Source organism: Haliotis cracherodii, unplaced genomic scaffold (genome assembly GCF_022045235.1).
Source record: "Haliotis cracherodii isolate W230 unplaced genomic scaffold, xgHalCrac1.p SCAF_1, whole genome shotgun sequence".
Taxonomy (NCBI): domain Eukaryota; kingdom Metazoa; phylum Mollusca; class Gastropoda; order Lepetellida; family Haliotidae; genus Haliotis; species Haliotis cracherodii.
The window spans coordinates 10,922,115-10,942,412 of NW_027266264.1; the positions used below are offsets into that span (position 1 = coordinate 10,922,115).

Here is a 20,298-nt window from a genome sequence, read left to right on the forward strand (position 1 = left end):
CCTCGCTTGATCGTGTTCCATATTCTCATTATAATGACCATTGTTGTTATATATGAAGGAAATTAGACGCAATTATGTAATTTGTGTGACCTTTCTCATTATTTCTGTTTGTACCTACTCCAGGTCAGCGGGTGATGTACCGGAGGGATACAAGCGGCGCCAGTCTTACCAGGAACAGTTTTGTTCGGCACATCTATTTCCAGCTCTTTGATTGGCTGGTCAAAACAATCAATAAGAGACTTGCTCCAACTGGACAGTACAGACACAATTCGTAAGCTACAATTTGTAGATTGATATGATAGGTCTTCTGTTATCTCCTTTTAAAATGTATTCTCCCGATTCTGTATATAAATATATTATAACTACGGAACTGATTGTAACTACGGTTTATTCGATTTCACGTAATTCCTGGTTGTGAGTAGGTTATCCTGCATATTACACATTTTCTTGCAAAAGAGATCATGAAGAAAATATCTTAATTTTTATATTTAATTTGTTGCAAAATGCATTTTAGATATGTCTACATATTAACATTATATTATTTATGTTGTATCGCTGCCAAAGGTTAGTTGAGGCAATAGGACGTCATACCAATATGACATGACACGATATGACGTCATCATTGCAGAGTAATAGTAGTTGGGCACGGTTGGCAGAGTCGTTTCATCGGGAAACTCTCCGTGAAGATGTGTGTCCTTAGGCGTGCCATAATGCTGTGATCATGGGTTCGATTCCCAGATTCGCCGTTTTGATGATTCTTGGTGTGTCAGCACCATCTCCGCGTTCGTTGGTTTCACCAATAAACGTCTGGGATATAACGGTATATACTGTACTATACTGTACTGTGCCACTCACTCACTCACTTCGTTTCATAGGAAACAACTTAAAACAGTGGGAATTCTGGATCTTCCCGGGTTTGATAATTTGATGACCAACAGTTTAGAGCAGCTTCATTTTAACCTAGCGGAGGAGAGGCTCCAAGATCACGTGACTGAACTTGTCTTCCGGCGAGAATTCCATGACCTTCAAACTGATGGCATCAAAGTTCCTGATACCAAATTCAGAGACAACTCAGAGGTTCTCGATGCTTTCTATGATGTAAGTAGCGTCAGGAATAAGTACAAGTATGTGTTCAGTATATATTTAATACCTTCACCTAATCCGTTGGTCTTGTGTTCGAATCTCGAATACTGATCCTTGGTTTGTCCGCGCATTATCTGTGGTTTCACTAAATCGATCGATGATTACAACCTGTGTCTGGACGGACATTAAGATGACGCGCCGTGATATAACTGGAATTATGTTTAAGCGACGATTAATCACACCTGAATAGTAATAGCGACAAAACCATTTCAATATATAATCATAAGATTATATATAAGAAGAGTCCATTTTACGATTCCGACTATAGAATAATCATTTGTTTGTGAATCACTTTAAAAAAGTGATGATGATTGTGTGAAAAAGGTGTGCTTCCTGCCCCACTGGTGGCACACGTCATAAACACATGCACGGGCGAGTCAAATAGTCACCTGAAAAAGATGTAAGTAGTATAGGTACATTATGTCTGATGAAAACGGGCTCATTTCAATCTGTACAGTCCGAAATCTACTTATATGTCAATAGGATTTCAACATATAAGTGAGGTGAGGTGAGGTGAGGTGAGGTGAGGTGAGGTGAGGTGAGGTGGGGTTTAACCTCGCGTTTAAGATTATTTCACTTTTGTGTGCAGCCACACGTACTTGTACATAATAGCGCTAGTCCACAAAGATATCACACCACAGTTCAACATGGATAACCCACTCAGACAGAATATATTGAACAGACCAGTCCTTGTTTTACTCCCTTAACGCCGACAGCCGGACAGTGTAACAATAAGCACCACATTGTAACGTCTTTTGGATCGACACGGCCAGGGGATCGAACCCCGACCTCCCGCACTCCAGGCAGGCGCTTTATCCACTACTCTAATCATGAAAATCGTAAAATATACTTAACAGCAAAAGAAACGTCACCCCAAGTAACATTGCATGAAAAGTTGTCATTTAAATATCTGGGTAATTTTTGTCAAAGTTTCTAAAATTTAACATTACCGTGTCCGGAAAAATGAAATTTGATAATAAAAAACCCCAAAGCAGATGACAAGAAAACCGATCGCCTAAACGCATCACAGCAACGGCCATGGTAACCCGATGCACGTGAGTTCCGTGGAAATTGAAATGCACATGCGTTCCCCCACTTCTTGCCCTTTAAAAATCCACCCAGATCGGATAACATTCATTCGTTATTGAATTGCTATCACATGCCAAGATTGACAAGAAATCAGCGACACCAGGCCTTTGGGCGATTGCAAGGTGGACAAACCGCCCGACAAGTAGCCAATGCATTTCAAGTCCTCGTAAGGACCATATACGGGCTCCAACAACGGTACCAGATCACCAACACTACAGATGTCCGACCACGTAGTAGAAAACCAAGGGTCAGTGACTCACACCCGAGGTCGGGATCGTCAGATTGTGCAACAGCTTCTTCAAGATCGCTTTGCTACTGCTGCGGAAACTGCTCGACAGACCATGGGGACACACATTACTACGGACACCATGCGTCGACGATTGACGAGAAGACACCTCCGATGACACAGGCCACACCGAGGACCCATTCTGACACCACGTCATTGCCGGGTCCGTCGTCAGTGGGCAACACAGCACCAGCATTCTCAGAGAAGAGCCGTTACTGTATCTCAACAGCAGATGACAGAGAGAGTCTGGCGACTTTATTCAAATGTTTGTGTTGTTGAGAGAGACTCGTGGGGTGGTCCGAGCATCATGGTGTGGGGTGGAATTGGTCTTCCACAGAGGTTCGTCACTGTGGTCTTCCAGAAAATCTGTCCAGGGAGAGGCCATGGTGTCACAGCAGTTCGGTACATTGATCAAGTCTTGAGACCACACGCCATACCTCATTTGGCACGTTGCCGCAACTACGAGTTTCAGCATGATAACGCCCATGGCCACATTGCGAAGGCAATAAGGGAGTTCCACCAGCACAAATGGCATCAGAACCATGCAGTGGCCTGCTATCAGTCCCGATTTAAATCCCATTGAGCACCTGCGGGACGAGATTCAAAGTGGCGGCACGTGGTCCTGTGCACAGCGCACAGCGCACAGCGCACAGCGCACAGCGCACAAATCAGTTGAAGTTAAGCAACGTCGGTCTCGGAGCGTATACGTAGTTGGATGGATGACCACGTACAGCAGCTTGACTCCTGAGAGTTTCTAGGGCTTCGGTCCTGCCCCACACTGAAGCACATGTACCACATGTGGTGTCTCCTGAGGCAAGTGACATTGTTCGAAATGTGCCTCTGTTCACAAAGCAGTGAGTGGGTACCCGGTAGGATGAGATGGTAATGTGGCTGTTAACCTTCTAGCGCCTCACAGGCAGCTTGGGTTGTATTCTCCCTAGGGAGCTGAGAATGAAATCGAGTGCTCACTGATCCATTGACCGGGGTAATAATAGTGTAGCGCCATGAGCATCCACTTGGTGAATGGAATCTGGCGCATTATAAATGCACTTATTATCTTTATTAAAGACGGCTGAATGACATCCGACCAAGGCCGACAACTGCAGCTGAACTGCGTCAGGCGTTCCTCAGAGTGTGGGCTCAGGTGCCTTTGGCCTTATCAACCGCCTCATCCATTCCATGTATCGACGTTGCACGGCAGTCATAAATGCACATGGCCGACACTCGAAATACTGACTTGTGATGCCATTTTCTCAGAGACTAGTGTTGTTTCACTTTAAGAACATTTGACACTTTAATTCCAACCTTGATGATCAATTTTCCCAAGTTTCGTCTTTTAAATATGTCTCAAAGTATGTTTACAGTGTTTGGAAAAATAAGGTTTCTCATATATCTATCCATGGTGACGTTTCTTTTGCGGTTCAGTATATGTATTTCTTGAAACTGCCCCTCTCCAGCATTGCCTCTCTCTATTGCCCGGCATCAGTGGCATGGTTATCTAAAACCTTCCAGTCGTTTTTTCTATCGATTCTACACATGTCGACCAAAGAAAATTTGTTAAGTCTTTTACCGTCCAAACAACCAACCGATACTCAAAACAGTAGTCCGTTCCCCTGTCACCATATTTCTTGTTAGAAAGCAATTTGTTCAAAACCGCCCTGAAATTGTCTGCTTAAAAAGTCGTGAATCAGATTGGTTTTGCATGAAAAGTGCAAATTTCCGAACCATTGTAGCAGGAACGTCACTCGAAGACAGCATTACCATGATTAAAGTATCTGTCTGAAGTTTTTTACTCCGGATCCAATTGACAAAGTCGTTTATTTCGTTTCTGATATCTGCGAAGTTTTACATGTTAAACGTGGTTTTGCATTTACCGGTATTAGGGTATTTGTAAAACTTACATGGTACGTTTAAATTTGTTTTTGGACGACTTGTGTAAGGCTACATTAAGTGAGACACCCTAATATAAAACAATCTAACCCCAATGCTGAATGGAAAAACATATTCTTTTTAGAGACTTAACAGGTTTTTGTATAAAACGTGCTCTTCGCGGCCTCATCAAAGGGAAATAGTTCTATTTGCACGCGCATGTTTACCTATTCCCGATTGAAAAAAATGAAACGCATTAAGTTGTTCATCAAGGGTGATATAAACGAAATAGAGTGACCCCTGCTTCTCTGGAAATCACATCTCCAACAAAGGAGTAGTATTTGTTATTCTTGGGGGCCTGGGGGCCTGGGATTTGGTTTTGAGACCAGATATTTAAGTACACCTGCATAAAAAGAGGTGAGGTGAAATGGGGTTTAACGTCGCGTCAAAGGTTATTGCACTTATATAGCGACGTGCATTTACGTGTGTGTGTGGCTGCTTGTACTAGTCCGGACTGATGCCGATTTATAGTGCTAGCACACTGAGATACCATGCCGCAGTTTAACATGAATACCCCACTCAGACACAGTATACTGACTTCGAGCCGACCAGTCCTTGTTTTAGCCCCTTAATGATGAGCGCCAGACAGGGTAACAACAAGTACCATCCTTTAACGTCTTTTGGTATGACGCGGCCGGGGATCGAACCCCGGACCTTCCACTCTCCGGGCGGACGCTCTACCACTAGACCACGGAGGCGGTGGTTGCACAAACTGATATTTTTTTAATTAAAACTATGAGTCAAAATATTTTCTCTCTAAAAAACACATTGCAACAATATAATTTTTGTGCCAGACATGTTTTCCCCAACAATATGAAGCATAATTATCTTTTTCGATGACAGAGTATTGAAAGCAGGTATAGGATAATTTGACAAGAAACTTGCGTTCTGGTTTAAACATCACAATAATAAGGCCATACAAAAGTAAAATAACTTTCATTTTCTATAGCGGAATGACATATTGGGCATAATCTTCTTCGATTTTTTAGTTGATATTTTTCTTCCTTTATCATGTGATCTAACAATCCAAGCTTAAACTGAATAAATGGATGTCTGAGGGTTTTTGAGTTTAATATAGATAAGTATTTGTTTCTGGTTGAATAAGACTGTGCTTTATTCATGTCTTGATATTTGATAACCCAAGATGTGAAACGCCGCGATATAACTGGAATACTGTTAAAAGCTGCGTTACACCAAACTCACTCACTCACCCAATATGTGAAATCAGCCAGGAAACAGGTGAAGTAATGTTACGACATTCCACAATGCGTTTTGAGGATTTAAAAAAAAATATCTAGCCTTTGTATGGCTGCAGTACTGTGTTGTGTACTTTTCAATCCACTGATAAATGGTGACAGTCTTCACACAAATCATACATGGGACCACCATGACGTCTGTCGTGTTTAATAATGACACAAAACTCTTCACATTGCTTTACAGAGCAACATTGGCTTGCTACGTCTTATCGACGAGAACACCGACCCGAGTCCGAACGCCGACATGGATCTGCTGAACGACATCAAAAGGAGACATAGCAAGAAGTCCTCAGTGGTGAAGACGGATAACACTGGTCAAACGTTCATGGTCATTCACCATCGGGGCCAGGTGAGCTTGCTCTCGAATGTGTGTTCCGTGTATCGGAATCCCTTCAATCATTTGCAAAAAGAGTACGGTTAATTGATGATTATGTCATCTCAAAATGGATACTTCCCGGGAGAGGCCTTTGATTTGGACACATCAGCACTAGTCATGCACGCTACATCTACGTTAATTTTGAAAGAAACAAATCCTGCGCCAGAGAAAGAAGCTCGTGGGTGAGGTGAGGTTAAATGGGGCTTAACGTTACGACCAAGATTATTGCATTATATAGCGACGTACATGCACGTGTGTGTGACTGCTTGTACTAGTCCGGACTAATGCCGATTTTATAGTGTTCCCACTCAGATACCATACTGCAGTTTAACATGAATACTCCACGCAGACACAGTATACTAAATCCGAGCCGACCAGTCCTTGTTTTAGCCCCTTAATGCCGAGCGCCAGACAGGGTTACAACAAGTACCAACAATTCATGTCTTTTGGTTTGACACGGCTGGGATCGAACCCCGGGTCTTCCGCTCTCTATCCGTATATAGGTAAACGACAGAAGGATGAGAGAGTTTAGTCTTACGCCGCTTCTAGCAATATTCCAGCAATATCAGGTCAGGGTACACCAGAAAAGGACTACAAATATTGTAAACATGTAGGTCGTCTTCGGCGTAACGATGAACGTTTCAACCACAAGGCTACCCAATAGCCTCCTGAAGGATGACGTGAGTTATGAAGATGATAAGGGTTTAGGTGTGCATATCCTGATTTTTGTATTATTACCTTTCACGTGTGCTTCAAAATATATGTTCTTCAAACAGGTTATATACAACATCGAGGTATTACTGACAAAGAACAGGCCGGTCAGAGTACGCAGCTTTGACGCTCTTATGGAATACAGCCAGAACCCTTTATTGCATGAACTCATGTCCACGCCACACGATGGAAGGTAAGCAGACATTACCAGGACTCCCACAGCCTACCTGTAACCCATATTTACAGACTGAGAAGTTGACCACATAAATCCTCTCACACTGAAAACGTAACTCCACTAAATTGTCATCAGTTAAGATCTCTCGTCCAAACCAGCTATATTCCGTTCAGGGTTAAATAGACACACATAACTACATTCCTTCTTTATTTTGATATAAGAATATTTTATCGATAATGATGAAGAGTGTAAGTTATGAAAGATTCCTGAGACAGTTTCTCGAAAAGGTTTTAATTTCATTTCTTTAGTTAATTGTCAAAAATGATGCACAGTACTTCAAAAACTAATAAAACCAAAATGAAGGATTCTTTGAACTCACATACATTATCCTCTGTTCCAAGTTCACAATTGTCAATAAAGAGTATTTCCTCGTGCGATGGGTAATTTTTTACTTGTATTCTTGTAATTTGTAAGATATGAATTTGTTTTGAAATCTCGGTTAATGTGTCTCTCAAAGACCTCAAAACTCCAGAGACCATTCGTCATACATTTCCATCATCTAATTGTGGTCCAGGGATTCCTGTTTTTCTGTTGCACTTTTTTCCGTTTCCATGTAGTGAAGAACATCATTAATATCTTTTATAACGTCCTGGGCATTCAGATGTTTAGGCACACTCTGAATATTAATTTAAAAACCCTCAAATCTTACTGCGGTTAATGATAGTTATTGAATTTAAGGATGAAAGAAAGCCAGTGCTCTCAGAATTTCATTGTTTGCCGTTGTGTGGAATGTGTGAATGTATCATTGGTTAAGGAAGAGAATTATTAAGTTCCACCTTTTATTAGGTTAATTCTTATGTTGTTCTTACAGATACATATATATATTCTCTGCTTCATTTATTTACCTGATGAAGGTGTAAGTGTATACTCCGGAACGTTGTGTTCATCATATTAAACAAATTTGACATACATAAATCCTCTTCATTATTTGTATCACTTCTTAATACCATTCAAGGACTTATGCTTTGTTGTACTGTGGCAGTTCACATTCTCGTCATCCGGGCGACACATCTGATGACCTCACGTTAACACAGACATACGCGGTAAGTTTAGACAGTCTTCATAGTAAAGCAATCTTCTTTGATTGCATTTGGTTTTATTAAAAGTGTCAACTGTGGGGGTTCCCCTCATTACTCTATCCTTGTACATGTTATTCAGTAGGGGTCGACTAACATAATTGCTCATAATATAAATCACCTGGTTGTCTGGTCCAGAATCGAGTGTTACAGGCCGTCGTCATATGGCTGGGGTATGGCTAAGTGCGGAGTAAGCCAACAAAAACATACGCTTTCTTTTTTGAAGACAATTCTTTGATTGGACAAGCATGCCATTTTCGCGAACACCTGGTGTCATCACTGATTTTCAGTGATCCGTTCATACAATCTCCATCACCATTTTGCTTTTCATGCCACGTGAATCTATTTCGGCAGATAATCGACACTGTTCATTTTCTGGCGTTGATGTTTGAATTTGCTGACCTGGCTTATATGTCATCGTGCCTCGACACTTTGATTGTTGCTTACTGTCAACCACTGTACTGTCAACCACTGTACTGTCAACCACTGTAGTGCCAGCCACAGACTCGATTATGTATGTGCCGTCGTTGTATACATATGTAGCTGGAATAATGCTGGCCTCGGTGCAAAACAACATTCACTCACTCATATCAAACTTTTCACGACAGTTGAATGCAATCGTTGGCGTTTAGGTCAGTTTTATCCACCATATTAAAACACACCAATTCTCGCATATTTCGGAGGAGCAATCACATTATTATATGAAAAGGAACAGCTGATGTTTTTGTTGGTAGCTATAACACCTATGAATATTACTTTCGGAGTAAAAAATGTTGTGCTTGAAATATACCAGCACGGCCCATTCTCGATGTGAAAAGGTAGGTCTTGACAATAAATGAAGCGGATATTCCAAGAAATCCAATTACGATTAAAATTGCAGGATAATTCCTCATGGCATGTTAGTCCTTACAATGGCCCCGGAACCTGTCAATCATGAAATATCCGTTTCTTCAAGCAGTTATGTCTTCTACATCCGGCCACAAGTCCCTAAGGGTGAAGTGATGGCCTTCGGAGCCTTTGCAGCTCTATCGGAGCTTCATGTCCATATTGACATCATGGTGTTTCTGACCTTTCCAGGCAGCTCTGAGAGGGATGTTCCGCCGGCTAGAAGGACGAGAAACCCAGCATGTTTGGTACGTTGAAGTGGTTTCCTGTCACATACATGATATTCACTCGGACAGCACTTCGTGCACATATGCGTCTGTTTTCTTATATTGATTGATCTCGATGTCATTCCGTCTAGTAACCTACGCTAGGCACGCATATTTATTGCACAGCATCGTGGGTTCAGTATTTGAAATTCATGACTTATTTTCTTCAAGGCTAAATGAAAAACGGAACCTTCTTTTGCGACATGGTCTGCATATAATTCAAAGCACTACGGTGAATGTTTTTTTCCACATTTCAACAGAACTGTACACTTACTGGTAATAATGTTTAATATCCTCCCCCATAAAAGATTTTAAGTGAAAACCTCTTTAACCCACATCACAGGCTTAACGGCTAAATGTACTGGACGGTGAACTCCGTTAATCAAATAACTCGATCAACGTATCATGGTTTAGAGTATTGTCCTTTATATTAAAGGTCGTCCAGAAGGATGTGCTTCCAATCTCATTAAAATCAGATCTTAGTTTTCGCTACCGCTAAACAAAGATCTGAGGACATCCCATTGCAGGTCATGTCAGAACGACCTTTCGCGAATTTTGACCGACCAATGAAATGACTGACAAGAAATCAACATTGGCCAATCAGATGGCAGCGTTCTCGAGCTTTACGACACTAGTTTCAAACTGGCGACTACGCTTCGATACATATTTTGACGTATTCTCGATTAATTTTTTTTTAAACTGATAAGAAGAACATTCTAGAATGGCTTATAGATGGCCTAGATTGTATGGATATAATCATAAAACCCATAACTGTCGTTCGGAATACCCCGTGTTAAATATATCGTGGTTGCATGATTAGAAAACACATTCCGACTCTCACTTTCATGATCTGGTAATTAGCGACGCTCAGATTGGTTGGATGAAAGGTCGTTCTGACGTGACCCGTAATGGGATGTCCTCAGAACTTTGTTTAGAAATAGCGAGAACTAAGATCTGATTTTAATGAGATTGGATGTGCAGCCGGACTAAAGGGTCCACACTAACGAGGTTTCCTTGTACCTTAAGTGTCAATTCCCTAAAAGTCAGATTCCCGCATCACTCGGTGTACATTCTGCGAAAGCATGGTAACAAAACCAATATGCGTTTTAGTCATTCCCCACTGCGGAGAGACATTTACACATGAGAAATTACTGCTAACCAATTGAGCATTGCAAAACTGATCAAGGTTCTCAGGACAATGTACTTGAGCAAATACAAATCACGGAAGTCGTGGGGGACTCAGATTGGTCTATTTTGGTATATGAAATGAGAATTCACTGTATTTGTAATATTTGCATACGTTTTACGTGGAAGCAGAACAGGCCAGGGAAGTGAAGAGTGTGTTTTATATCATCATGCTATTCATAGTAGAAGGGTCTGGATCTCATCTGGCCGACTCACTATACATGCAAATTGCCGATTTGGACATTCTATGAAGGCAATGTGTCACATGTTCTTTAATGTGCAAAAACTGAGTTATGGAGCGTGGGGAGATTCGACCGATCGACAGTTGCAGATCGTGAGGAATTAATCTTGATTACAGTAGCGATTACCGAGGGGTCAGGCCACAGCGCTGTATTGAATGTCTGTCTGTGGGAGATATTTAGAAGAGAATGGATTCAATTCACAATCAAAAGATCAATTCTTTCAAATTAGAGAAATACTGTCCGGTTCACCCCTTTCTATAATGATGGTTATTTATTATAATGTTAGATAGCACGGATTGCCAAGTCGTCTTATTTGCTGTGCAGAGTTGCGCTCCTTAGGGATGCGCGAATCCTGTTCAGTTAAACTATAAATCATGAGACGCCAGTAATACATGGAAGTGTGGTGTTCTGTTCGTATGAGACCGCCTCCGTGGTCTAATGGTAGAGCGTCCGCCCGGAGAGCGGAAGGTCTGGGGTTCGATCCCCTGCCGCGTCATACCAAAAGACGTTAAAGGATGGTACTTGTTACCCTGTCTGGCGCTCGGCAATAAGGGGCTAAAACAAGGACTGGTCGTCTCGGAGTCAGTATGCTGTGTCTGAGTGGGGTATTCATGTTAAACTGCGGCATGGTATCTCAGTGTGCTAGCACTATAAATCGGCATCAGTCCGGACTAGTACAAGCAGTCACACACACACAAAAAAACGTGCATGCACGTCGCTATATAAGTGCAATATTCTTGGACGCGACGTTAAATCCCATTTCACCTCACCTCACCTCTGTTCGTATGACAACATCTCCAGCATCAAACATTGAGTCTCCATAGGACTCTATCAAACGCTTATAGTAGTCTTCAATCTGAATGATGTCTGGAATACTGTTATAACGGCGTTAAACCACTCACTTACTCCATCTGTCTATAGATTAGCTCCCAGACACCGTGAAGTTCCGACGCTACTGTACGAACTAATTCCTCTGTTGATAAATACAAGTCGTGAAAAACATAACAGAAGAGCTTCATGGTAATGCTGAAACATTAAACATTTAAAAATAATTACTTAACAGTTCCCATTATTATTTATTTAAATAGGTCAAGAAATCACGTCAATCCGGACTGTACCATGACCTTTGACATTATCCTGATTAACATTTTTCTTTGTTTCTTGTTAAACGCCGCAATAGTCCAACTATATGACGGTCTTCTGTAAATAATCGAATCTGGACCCCACAATCCAGTGATTGACATCATGAACAACGATCTGCGCAATTGTGATACGATGACATGCATCAACCAAGTCAGAGAGCCTGATCACTCGATCCTGTTACTCGCCTCTTACGTCAAGCATGGGTTGCTGAAGACCTATTGTAACCCGGATCTTCCAAGGCTTGGACTAACAAATGCGGTATTAACATATGAGGTTACGTCGTAGTAACCCTTTAATTATGCGTAGAAATAAATATTAATTCGGATTATGAAATTCAAATTGCGGACGAACGACTAGTTTGGATCGACTATTCTGTCATACATCTTCAACAGTCATTGTCCCGTAAGGGCAGGTTTTTGGACTAACGAGGTTTCACTGAGGTTAGTTGACGAACTAGTTTACTGTTGCGTTATAGGTGCATCCGTCCCAATATGACGTTAGAACCTGGTGTGTTTGACGTCGACGTCGTCGCAAGACAGTTAACTGCCATGAACGTCGTTGAAGCTGCTCGCATCAGGTCCATGGGCTATCCCGTCAGGATCTCCACCAGAGACTTCATTGATCGGTTTGTGCCTTTCGCTCTTCCCAGCACACTAGGTAATGTAACGAAATGAACTTTTCTTAGAACCCTAAACACTGGTTATTTAACGTTACATAACGATGGGGACGAGAGCGCTGTGATGAAACAGTGCTACAGTCGGGGCCGTAAAGAACCTATCAATTTTTTACCGGCCATTAAAGTGATTCGGAAACAGACATGCAGGTTGATTAGATTAATCCGAATCCTTGTCCAGGTTTAGGGCTGGTAGTTGAAACAGTTAGAGTATACTTCTATATAATTCTGCAAACTCCAGTTCAGATTGTTTCAGAAAACTTTCAGGACTTAATTAGGCGAAAGTGTGGGCGGGGATCCCATGTAACGAATACTGATCATTGTGTATGTTTATTAACCGAAAGACTTTGAGCTTCTGCCCTCATAATATAACATAAGTGTCACGGCTTCATTGCAGAGAGAGTTGCCCAACCTCGGTAAGCGATACATCGCCCCCAACGGGGGCCTACGTAAGATGTTGCGTGGCAATGACGCCTCCCATGCGTTGACTAGTTTCTGGAATGTCATTTGGATGAAACAATATTCACTTCGCTATCTATTCTATTTAATATATTGAAATCGATACCCATGCTGTTGTTATCCCTTTGTGTAACATCATCTTTCCACAACGAAGGGTTTCATAGCTTTAAATCAGTTTTCTCATAACAGAAACAAGATTAGAAATCGAAAAAAAACAACCCAAGGTTGCTCATATAATCTTTTTTTTAATTTGTTGACAGCTTTACCCTTTTAAAATGGACCTTAGTTTTGGGTTTTCCAATATGTGTTTTTTGGGTATTGATTATCTGCCTCGTGAGACCAATCATGCCTCCTACACGTGTTTTACGTTTTTGCAAGTCTTTGATTACAAAACACATATGTCTGGAATCAATGTACAGATGGGAAGACACAATCTGGTAATATGTCTAAATTAAAACTTCAGTTTAATCTTCCAGCTATAGATTTGTCGGCCTCCCGCTTTCTGCCCACATCGACTCACCACAGGGGGCGTGCCACCGGGTAATTAGAAAAGCCGGAATCCCTGACGGAGGGTGGCAGGTCAGACAAAGGAAGGTCAGTATGTCAGAGTCTACATATGTGAGGAGTGAGTGAGTGAGTATGGTTTTACGCCGCTTTTAGCAATATTCCAGCAATATCACGGCGGGGGGCACCAGAAATGGGCTTCACACATTGTACCCATGTCGGGAATCGAACCCGGGTCCTCGGCGTGACGAGCGAACGCTTTAACCGTTAGCTACCCGACCGCTCTTTTAGGGAAGTAGCTCACAAAGCATGTGTGAGGAAAGCGCGAAGTTATGTTTGTCGCAGATGTTTATTACTATGGTGGAACTGTAGGGCGCCAGTATGGCGCTGACAATACATGATTACAACCAGGAGGAATCGAGGTTTTGAAACCACGATAATAGGATCCTTGCACGCCCAAGGGATTTAACTCTACACGGCGAATTGCGCACTCGTGTCCCCAGCATTTGCCGAAATGCATTCACTTAACTGTGCTGTTGTGAAGATTAAAAAGGATGTCTAGTTGTCATCACTTCTACCGTGTAACGTCCGTCTAAAAGGATCGTCTCTGTGGTCTGGTGGATAGAGCGTCTGCCCGGAAGGACAATATTCTTGAAGACGACGTTAAACCCCATTTCTCCTCTACTTACCTCATATAAATAGCCCATAACATCATACTTTCTTTGAGTGAGTGAGTGAGTGAGTGAGTGAGTGAATTTAGTAGAAACGCAGCATTAAACAGTGTTTCAGGTGTATCACGATATGTGAGCATCAGAGAAACATGAGAACATGAGACAAGATGGTCAAATTAGTGTTAAAATGATAACCTTCAGTAATATTATCGTGTGTACTGTGACAAATGAAATCGACATGACCTTAGTAAACAAATATACCGTCGCTATATGGCTGATATAATACCGATGCAATGTTACATTTTAACTCACTCACCCAAACAAACACGACATAGCCCTATCTATTATCTCTCTGACTACCTTGCGCGAGTCCGACTACATCATGAGCACATGTTTTATTATTCACTAAAAATAACGATCATACCAGGTGTTCGCGATAAGATGAGCGTAAGAAATTGATACCCTATTAATACCACAACGCAATAAATCTTATAGTGTACAGCTCATAAATGATACGGACCCGTGGACATCTGGGCTAGAATAGGTCTTCAGCAACCCATGCTTGCCGTAAATAGCGAATATGCTTGTCGTAAGAGGCGACTTACGGGAACGGGTGGTCAGGCTCACTGATTTGGTTGATGCACGTCTCCGATCCCAATTGCGTGGATCGATGCTCATGATATTAATCACTGGATTGCCTGGTCCAGACTCGATTATTGACAGACCACAGTCATATAGCTGGAATATTACTGAGTGCGGCGTTAAACAACAAACAAACAAACATAAATGATACGATGTATGAAATCCGACCAAGCCAGATAGTTATTACGAAGGTTAGACTATATATTGTCGTAAGAGGTTCACAGAGACTCGCAGAGTAACAGACAGCGTGAAGTGGGAGGAGCATACTATGTCTGGTAGTAGAGGGAAGTGAGTGGGTGTTGTTCGGCTTACCATGTCGTGTAGTATTACAGGGAAGTGAGTGGGTGTTGTTCGGCTTACCATGTCGTGTAGTATTACAGGGAAGTGTGTAGGTGTTGTTTGGCTTACTATGTCGTGTAGTATTACAGGGAAGTGTGTAGGTGTTGTTTGGCTTACTATGTCATGTAGTATTACAGGGAAGTGAGTGGATGTTGTTTGGCTTACCATGTCATGTAGTATTACAGGGAAGTGAGTGGGTGTTGTTCGGCTTACCATGTCGTGTAGTATTACAGGGAAGTGAGTGGGTGTTGTTCGGCTTACCATGTCGTGTAGTATTACAGGGAAGAGAGTATGTGTTGTTCGGCTTACCATGTCGTGTAGTATTACAGGGAAGTAAGTAGGTGTTGTTTGGCTTACCATGTCGTGTAGTATTACAGGGAAGTAAGTGGGTGTTGTTTGGCTTACCATGTCGTGTAGTATTACAGGGAAGTGAGTATGTGTTGTTCGGCTTACCATGTCGTGTAGTATTACAGGGAAGTGAGTGGGTGTTGTTTGGCTTACCATGTCGTGTAGTATTACAGGGAAGTAAGTGGGTGTTGTTTGGCTTACCATGTCATGTAGTATTACAGGGAAGTGAGTGGGTGTTGTTTGGCTTACCATGTCGTGTAGTATTACAGGGAAGTGAGTGGGTGTTGTTCGGCTTACCATGTCGTGTAGTATTACAGGGAAGTGAGTGGGTGTTGTTCGGCTTACCATCTCGTGTAGTATTACAGGGAAGTGAGTGGGTGTTGTTCGGCTTACCATGTCGTGTAGTATTACAGGGAAGTAAGTGGGTGTTGTTTGGCTTACCATGTCGTGTAGCATTACAGGGAAGTGAGTATGTGTTTTTCGGCTTACCATGTCGTGTAGCATTACAGGGAAGTGAGTATGTGTTGTTCGGCTTACCATGTCGTGTAGTATTACAGGGAAGTGAGTGGGTGTTGTTTGGCTTACCATGTCGTGTAGTATTACAGGGAAGTAAGTAGCTGTTGTTTGGCTTACCATGTCGTGTAGTATTACAGGGAAGTAAGTGGGTGTTGTTTGGCTTACCATGTCGTGTAGTATTACAGGGAAGTGAGTAGGTGTTGTTGGCTTACCATGTCGTGTAGTATTACAGGGAAGTGAGTGGATGTTGTTCGGCTAACCATGTCGTGTAGTATTATAGGGAAGTGAGTGGGTGTTGTTTGGCTTGAATTCGAGTTATTTATAATGAATTGAGTCAGTGAGTGAGTTGGATTTAACGCCGTTTCTAACAATATTCCAGTTATATCACGGCGTGTCAGCTTTATGTGGGAGGAAAACCCGAAGTAATGCAGGTCTCAGACGTTTACCACTTCGGTGAACCCACGAGCACGGGTATGGCCCTGACAAACCAAGAAACAATCGGGGCGAACCGGGATTCGAACCCACAATCATAGGTTTCTGGCGTGCCTAAGGGACGCAACTCTTCACAGCGAATGGCGGCGCCTTTGACGACTGGGCCACCCGTGCCCCCTATTCATAATGAAAGAGTGAGTGAGTGAGTGAGTATGGTTTTACGCCGCTTTTAGCAATATTCCAGCAATATCATTGCGGGGGACACCAGAAATGGGCCTCACACATTGTACCCATGTCGGGAATCGAACCCGGGTCTTCGGCGTGACAAGCGAACGCTTTAACCACTAGGCTATCCGACCGCCCCCATAATGAAAGAGTTCACAGCGGCCAAAGAGCTACAGTTACCAGCTTGAAATTCACACATCTGTGTGCCGTTGTACAGCATAACCTTAGCGCTATGACCGTCGTAAGCTTATGTTAAGGTGTGGGAGTTACGATCACCATAAGTCTAAGATCGCTTTGAACAACGACACCCTGGAGCAGCAATGATCATGATAAGCATCAGGGTAAATCATGGAGTTAAACCTTCTTATACGTATGAGCTGTGAAAAAGTCAGGGACGAAATTGCCCATCATAATCAAACTGAAAAATATTTCTAAAATTCTTCATCGATTGATTTAATACCCATTTTGTTATGAGCATATTCTACTTTTCAAAATGAAATCGTTTGGGCATTTCAATAAATTGGTTTCAAGCATTGTGCTAGAACAATCCCTATTGATCTTGACTAACAGTGTATCTTTATTCTAGTGTTTTGACGATGCTACTATGTTTAGTATGTTTCTTGGTCATGATTCTTTATAACAGCGTAAGGATTTTTATCCTGCAGCGTTGCAATCTTATGATAGACCTAATTATAATAAGCTTCTTGAAGTGTTGATCATTTCATTTTTTTTTCTGCGTTTTATTTATTTGTAATTTTTGCAATGTGCGTTGACTTACATATTAGTCAGTTAATACACTGTCTTATAAGATAAGTCACCCGCGATAATTTAAAACGATGTCGACACGTCAACGGAAATGCAAAGATACAGGGTACAATACCGTGAATATATGATTCTTTTGGATGAAGAGCTAGTTGGCAAACACGCAGGTGCGTGGGATCAATCAGGGTATTTTGCTGTTGGCGAAAACAACATTTACTTCATATTTTAATAAGTTAAAAACACATGTTCTCTAAGATAAAAAAACTAAAGTTGCAATTGGATTATCATTGCCTCCTTTGATCAAAACAATTTCTTTGGACCGGTATCTTTTGGCGAAGCATTATCAAGTATCCGCGATTTTCTAAGCATCTAAATCTTGTTAATCCAATCTGTTTGTTCACAGTATTTAGATTCTATTTATATTGCTGTACATAACAGGTGGAACCGCAGGCCGATCTGGGAGGTAATAAGCTGTGATACATGCACTTTTACTTTTGACGATATATGAATTACTTTGTTTGTTTGTTTGTTGTTAAACGCCGTACGCAGCAATATTCCAGCTATTTGACGTCGGTCTGTAAACAATCGAGTCTGAACCAGACAATCCAGTGATTGACATCATGAGCATCGATCCACAATTGGGATACGATGATATGCATCAACCAAGTCAGCGAGCCTGATCACCCGATCCCGTTAGTCACCTCTTACGACAAGCATAGTCGCCTCTTACGACGAGCATAGTTGCCTTTTACGACAAGCATAGCCGACTTTTACGACGAGCATAGTTGCCTTTTACGACAAGCATAGTCGCCTTTTACGATATACACAAGATTTATCAGTGTAGTAGTCCTTCCTGTTAAAACTGCACACTGTTATACATTATATACCGATTGTGTATCATCAACCAAGTTATTCACAATCAATCATCTACCTACCGATTGAGTATCATGAACCAAGCTATTCATAATCAATCATCTACCTACCGATTGTGTATCATCAACCAACCTATTCATAATCAATCATCTACCTACCGATTGTGTATCATCAACCAAGCTATTCATTATCAATCTTCTACCTACCGATTGTGTATCATCCACTATTCTATTCATTATCAATCATCTACGTACTGATTGTGTATCATTAACCAACATATTAATAATCAATCATCTAGCTACCTACCGATTGTGTATCATCAACCAATCTATTCATTATCAATCATCTACCTACCGATTCAGTATCATCAACCAACCAATTGATCATCAATCATCTACCTACCGATTGTGTATCATCCACTAATCTATTCATTATAAATCTTCTACCTACCGATTGTGTAACATCCACTAATCTATTCATTATCAATCATCTACGTACCGATTGTGTATCATTAACCAACATATTAATAATCAATCATCTAGCTACCTACCGATTGTGTACCATCAACCAACCAATTGATTATCAATCATCTACCTACCGATTGTGTATCATCCACTAATCTATTCGTTATCAATCATCAACCTACCGATTGTGTATCATCCACCGATATATCTATAATAAATAATCTACCTACCGATTTTGAACCATCTACCACCCTATTCATAATCAGTCATCTACCTACCGATTGTGTATCATCATCCAATCTAGTCATAATGAGTCTTCTACCATCTACTCTATCTATGAAGCCATCCAATACCCGTTCATCCACCACCACCCGTTCCTCTTCCTACTATCTCACGTATTGGGGGCACGGGTGGCCCAGTCGTCTAAGGCGCCGCCATTCGCTGTGAAGAGTTGCGTCCCTTGGGCATGCAAGAAACCTATGGTTGTGGGTTCGAATCCCGGTTCGCCCCGATTATGTTTCTAGGTTTGTCAGCACCATACCCGTGCTCGTGGGTTTCACCGAAGTGGTAAACGTCTGATACCTGCATCACTTCGGGATTTCCTCCCACATTAAGCTGACACGCCGTGATATAACTGGAATACTGTTTAAAGCGGCGTTAAACCCAACTCACTCACTCACTATCTCACGTATTGCCCATCAACTATTTGTATCAATAACCCTGCGTGCAATCCACCAAACTGCATCATTATGTTCGTGTTGGCTACAGTATTCTTTTTTTTTAATGAATTTTCAGGTAATGTTAGCTTGGTGGCACCAGGACTATTTGGACACGGCACTAGAACGGGCTTTGCGCCATGTGATCTTTGTACAGAGTCGGCTGCGAGGCTACGTTGCTAGGCGAAAGTTTTACAGAATGAGACGATACTTCCGAGAGGACAGGGACGTGTTATCGAACTTTCTTGATGACGTCAGTAGTCATGGCCTGAGAACGTACCACGCATGTCAAGCCCAAAACGACCATAACACCAGGGAGATTGAGAGACAGGTAGGATTAATATAATCGGCAAGTGGTATTCAGGATACAACAGGCCTACAGTACATCACACATCCAATCATTGATTTACGCTTTTTGTTTGTATATTGTGTGACGCCGCAGTTAGCGGTTTAAATACATCATGGTGGCATGTAACTTATCGAGCCAAACATTTGGTCGATAGCATGATCAACGCCCCAGAACGTCGGCCAAGTCACAGAAACGGGACATCAGATCCTCACCCTGCTCTTACGACATGCATGAGGCATTAGGGATCTATGACCTGCAATCTCCACAGTGAACTGTATCTACTAACCTGCCTGGTGATCCTAGGAAACGATGTTTTTGTGGAATTGTGTCTTTAAAATGGTTCGTGACTTAACTGATAGCGAATGTCGTTGGTTAAGACAAGTGGTCATGTTTTTCGCCGCGTCCGCCCAAGTCAAATACTCTGTCTTCATTGAACCTAGAAGGAGAATGACTGACTCTTAGAAGTTCCAGCAAAACAGATTTGCTTCAAAAGAAAGAAAGAG

The 20,298-nt window shown here is 41.9% G+C and overlaps 1 protein-coding gene across 3 annotated transcripts in view; it reads left to right on the plus strand.

The window, feature by feature from the left end:
• LOC139472487 (unconventional myosin-Id-like) overlaps positions 1-20,298 on the plus strand; it is a 260,458-nt gene that overhangs the window by 34,571 nt on the left and 205,589 nt on the right. For all 3 annotated transcript variants that reach the window (XR_011653888.1, XR_011653889.1, XM_071254970.1), the window contains 9 exons: positions 124-271; positions 876-1,098; positions 5,888-6,052; positions 6,856-6,983; positions 8,008-8,068; positions 9,179-9,234; positions 12,298-12,447; positions 13,431-13,548; positions 19,526-19,777. Coding sequence is in view for 1 of the 3 variants with exons in the window: in XM_071254970.1 (XP_071111071.1) it covers positions 124-271; positions 876-1,098; positions 5,888-6,052; positions 6,856-6,983; positions 8,008-8,068; positions 9,179-9,234; positions 12,298-12,447; positions 13,431-13,548; positions 19,526-19,777 (1,301 nt within the window). In the remaining 2 variants the exon portion in view is untranslated. The remainder of the gene's footprint in view (positions 1-123; positions 272-875; positions 1,099-5,887; positions 6,053-6,855; positions 6,984-8,007; positions 8,069-9,178; positions 9,235-12,297; positions 12,448-13,430; positions 13,549-19,525; positions 19,778-20,298) is intronic.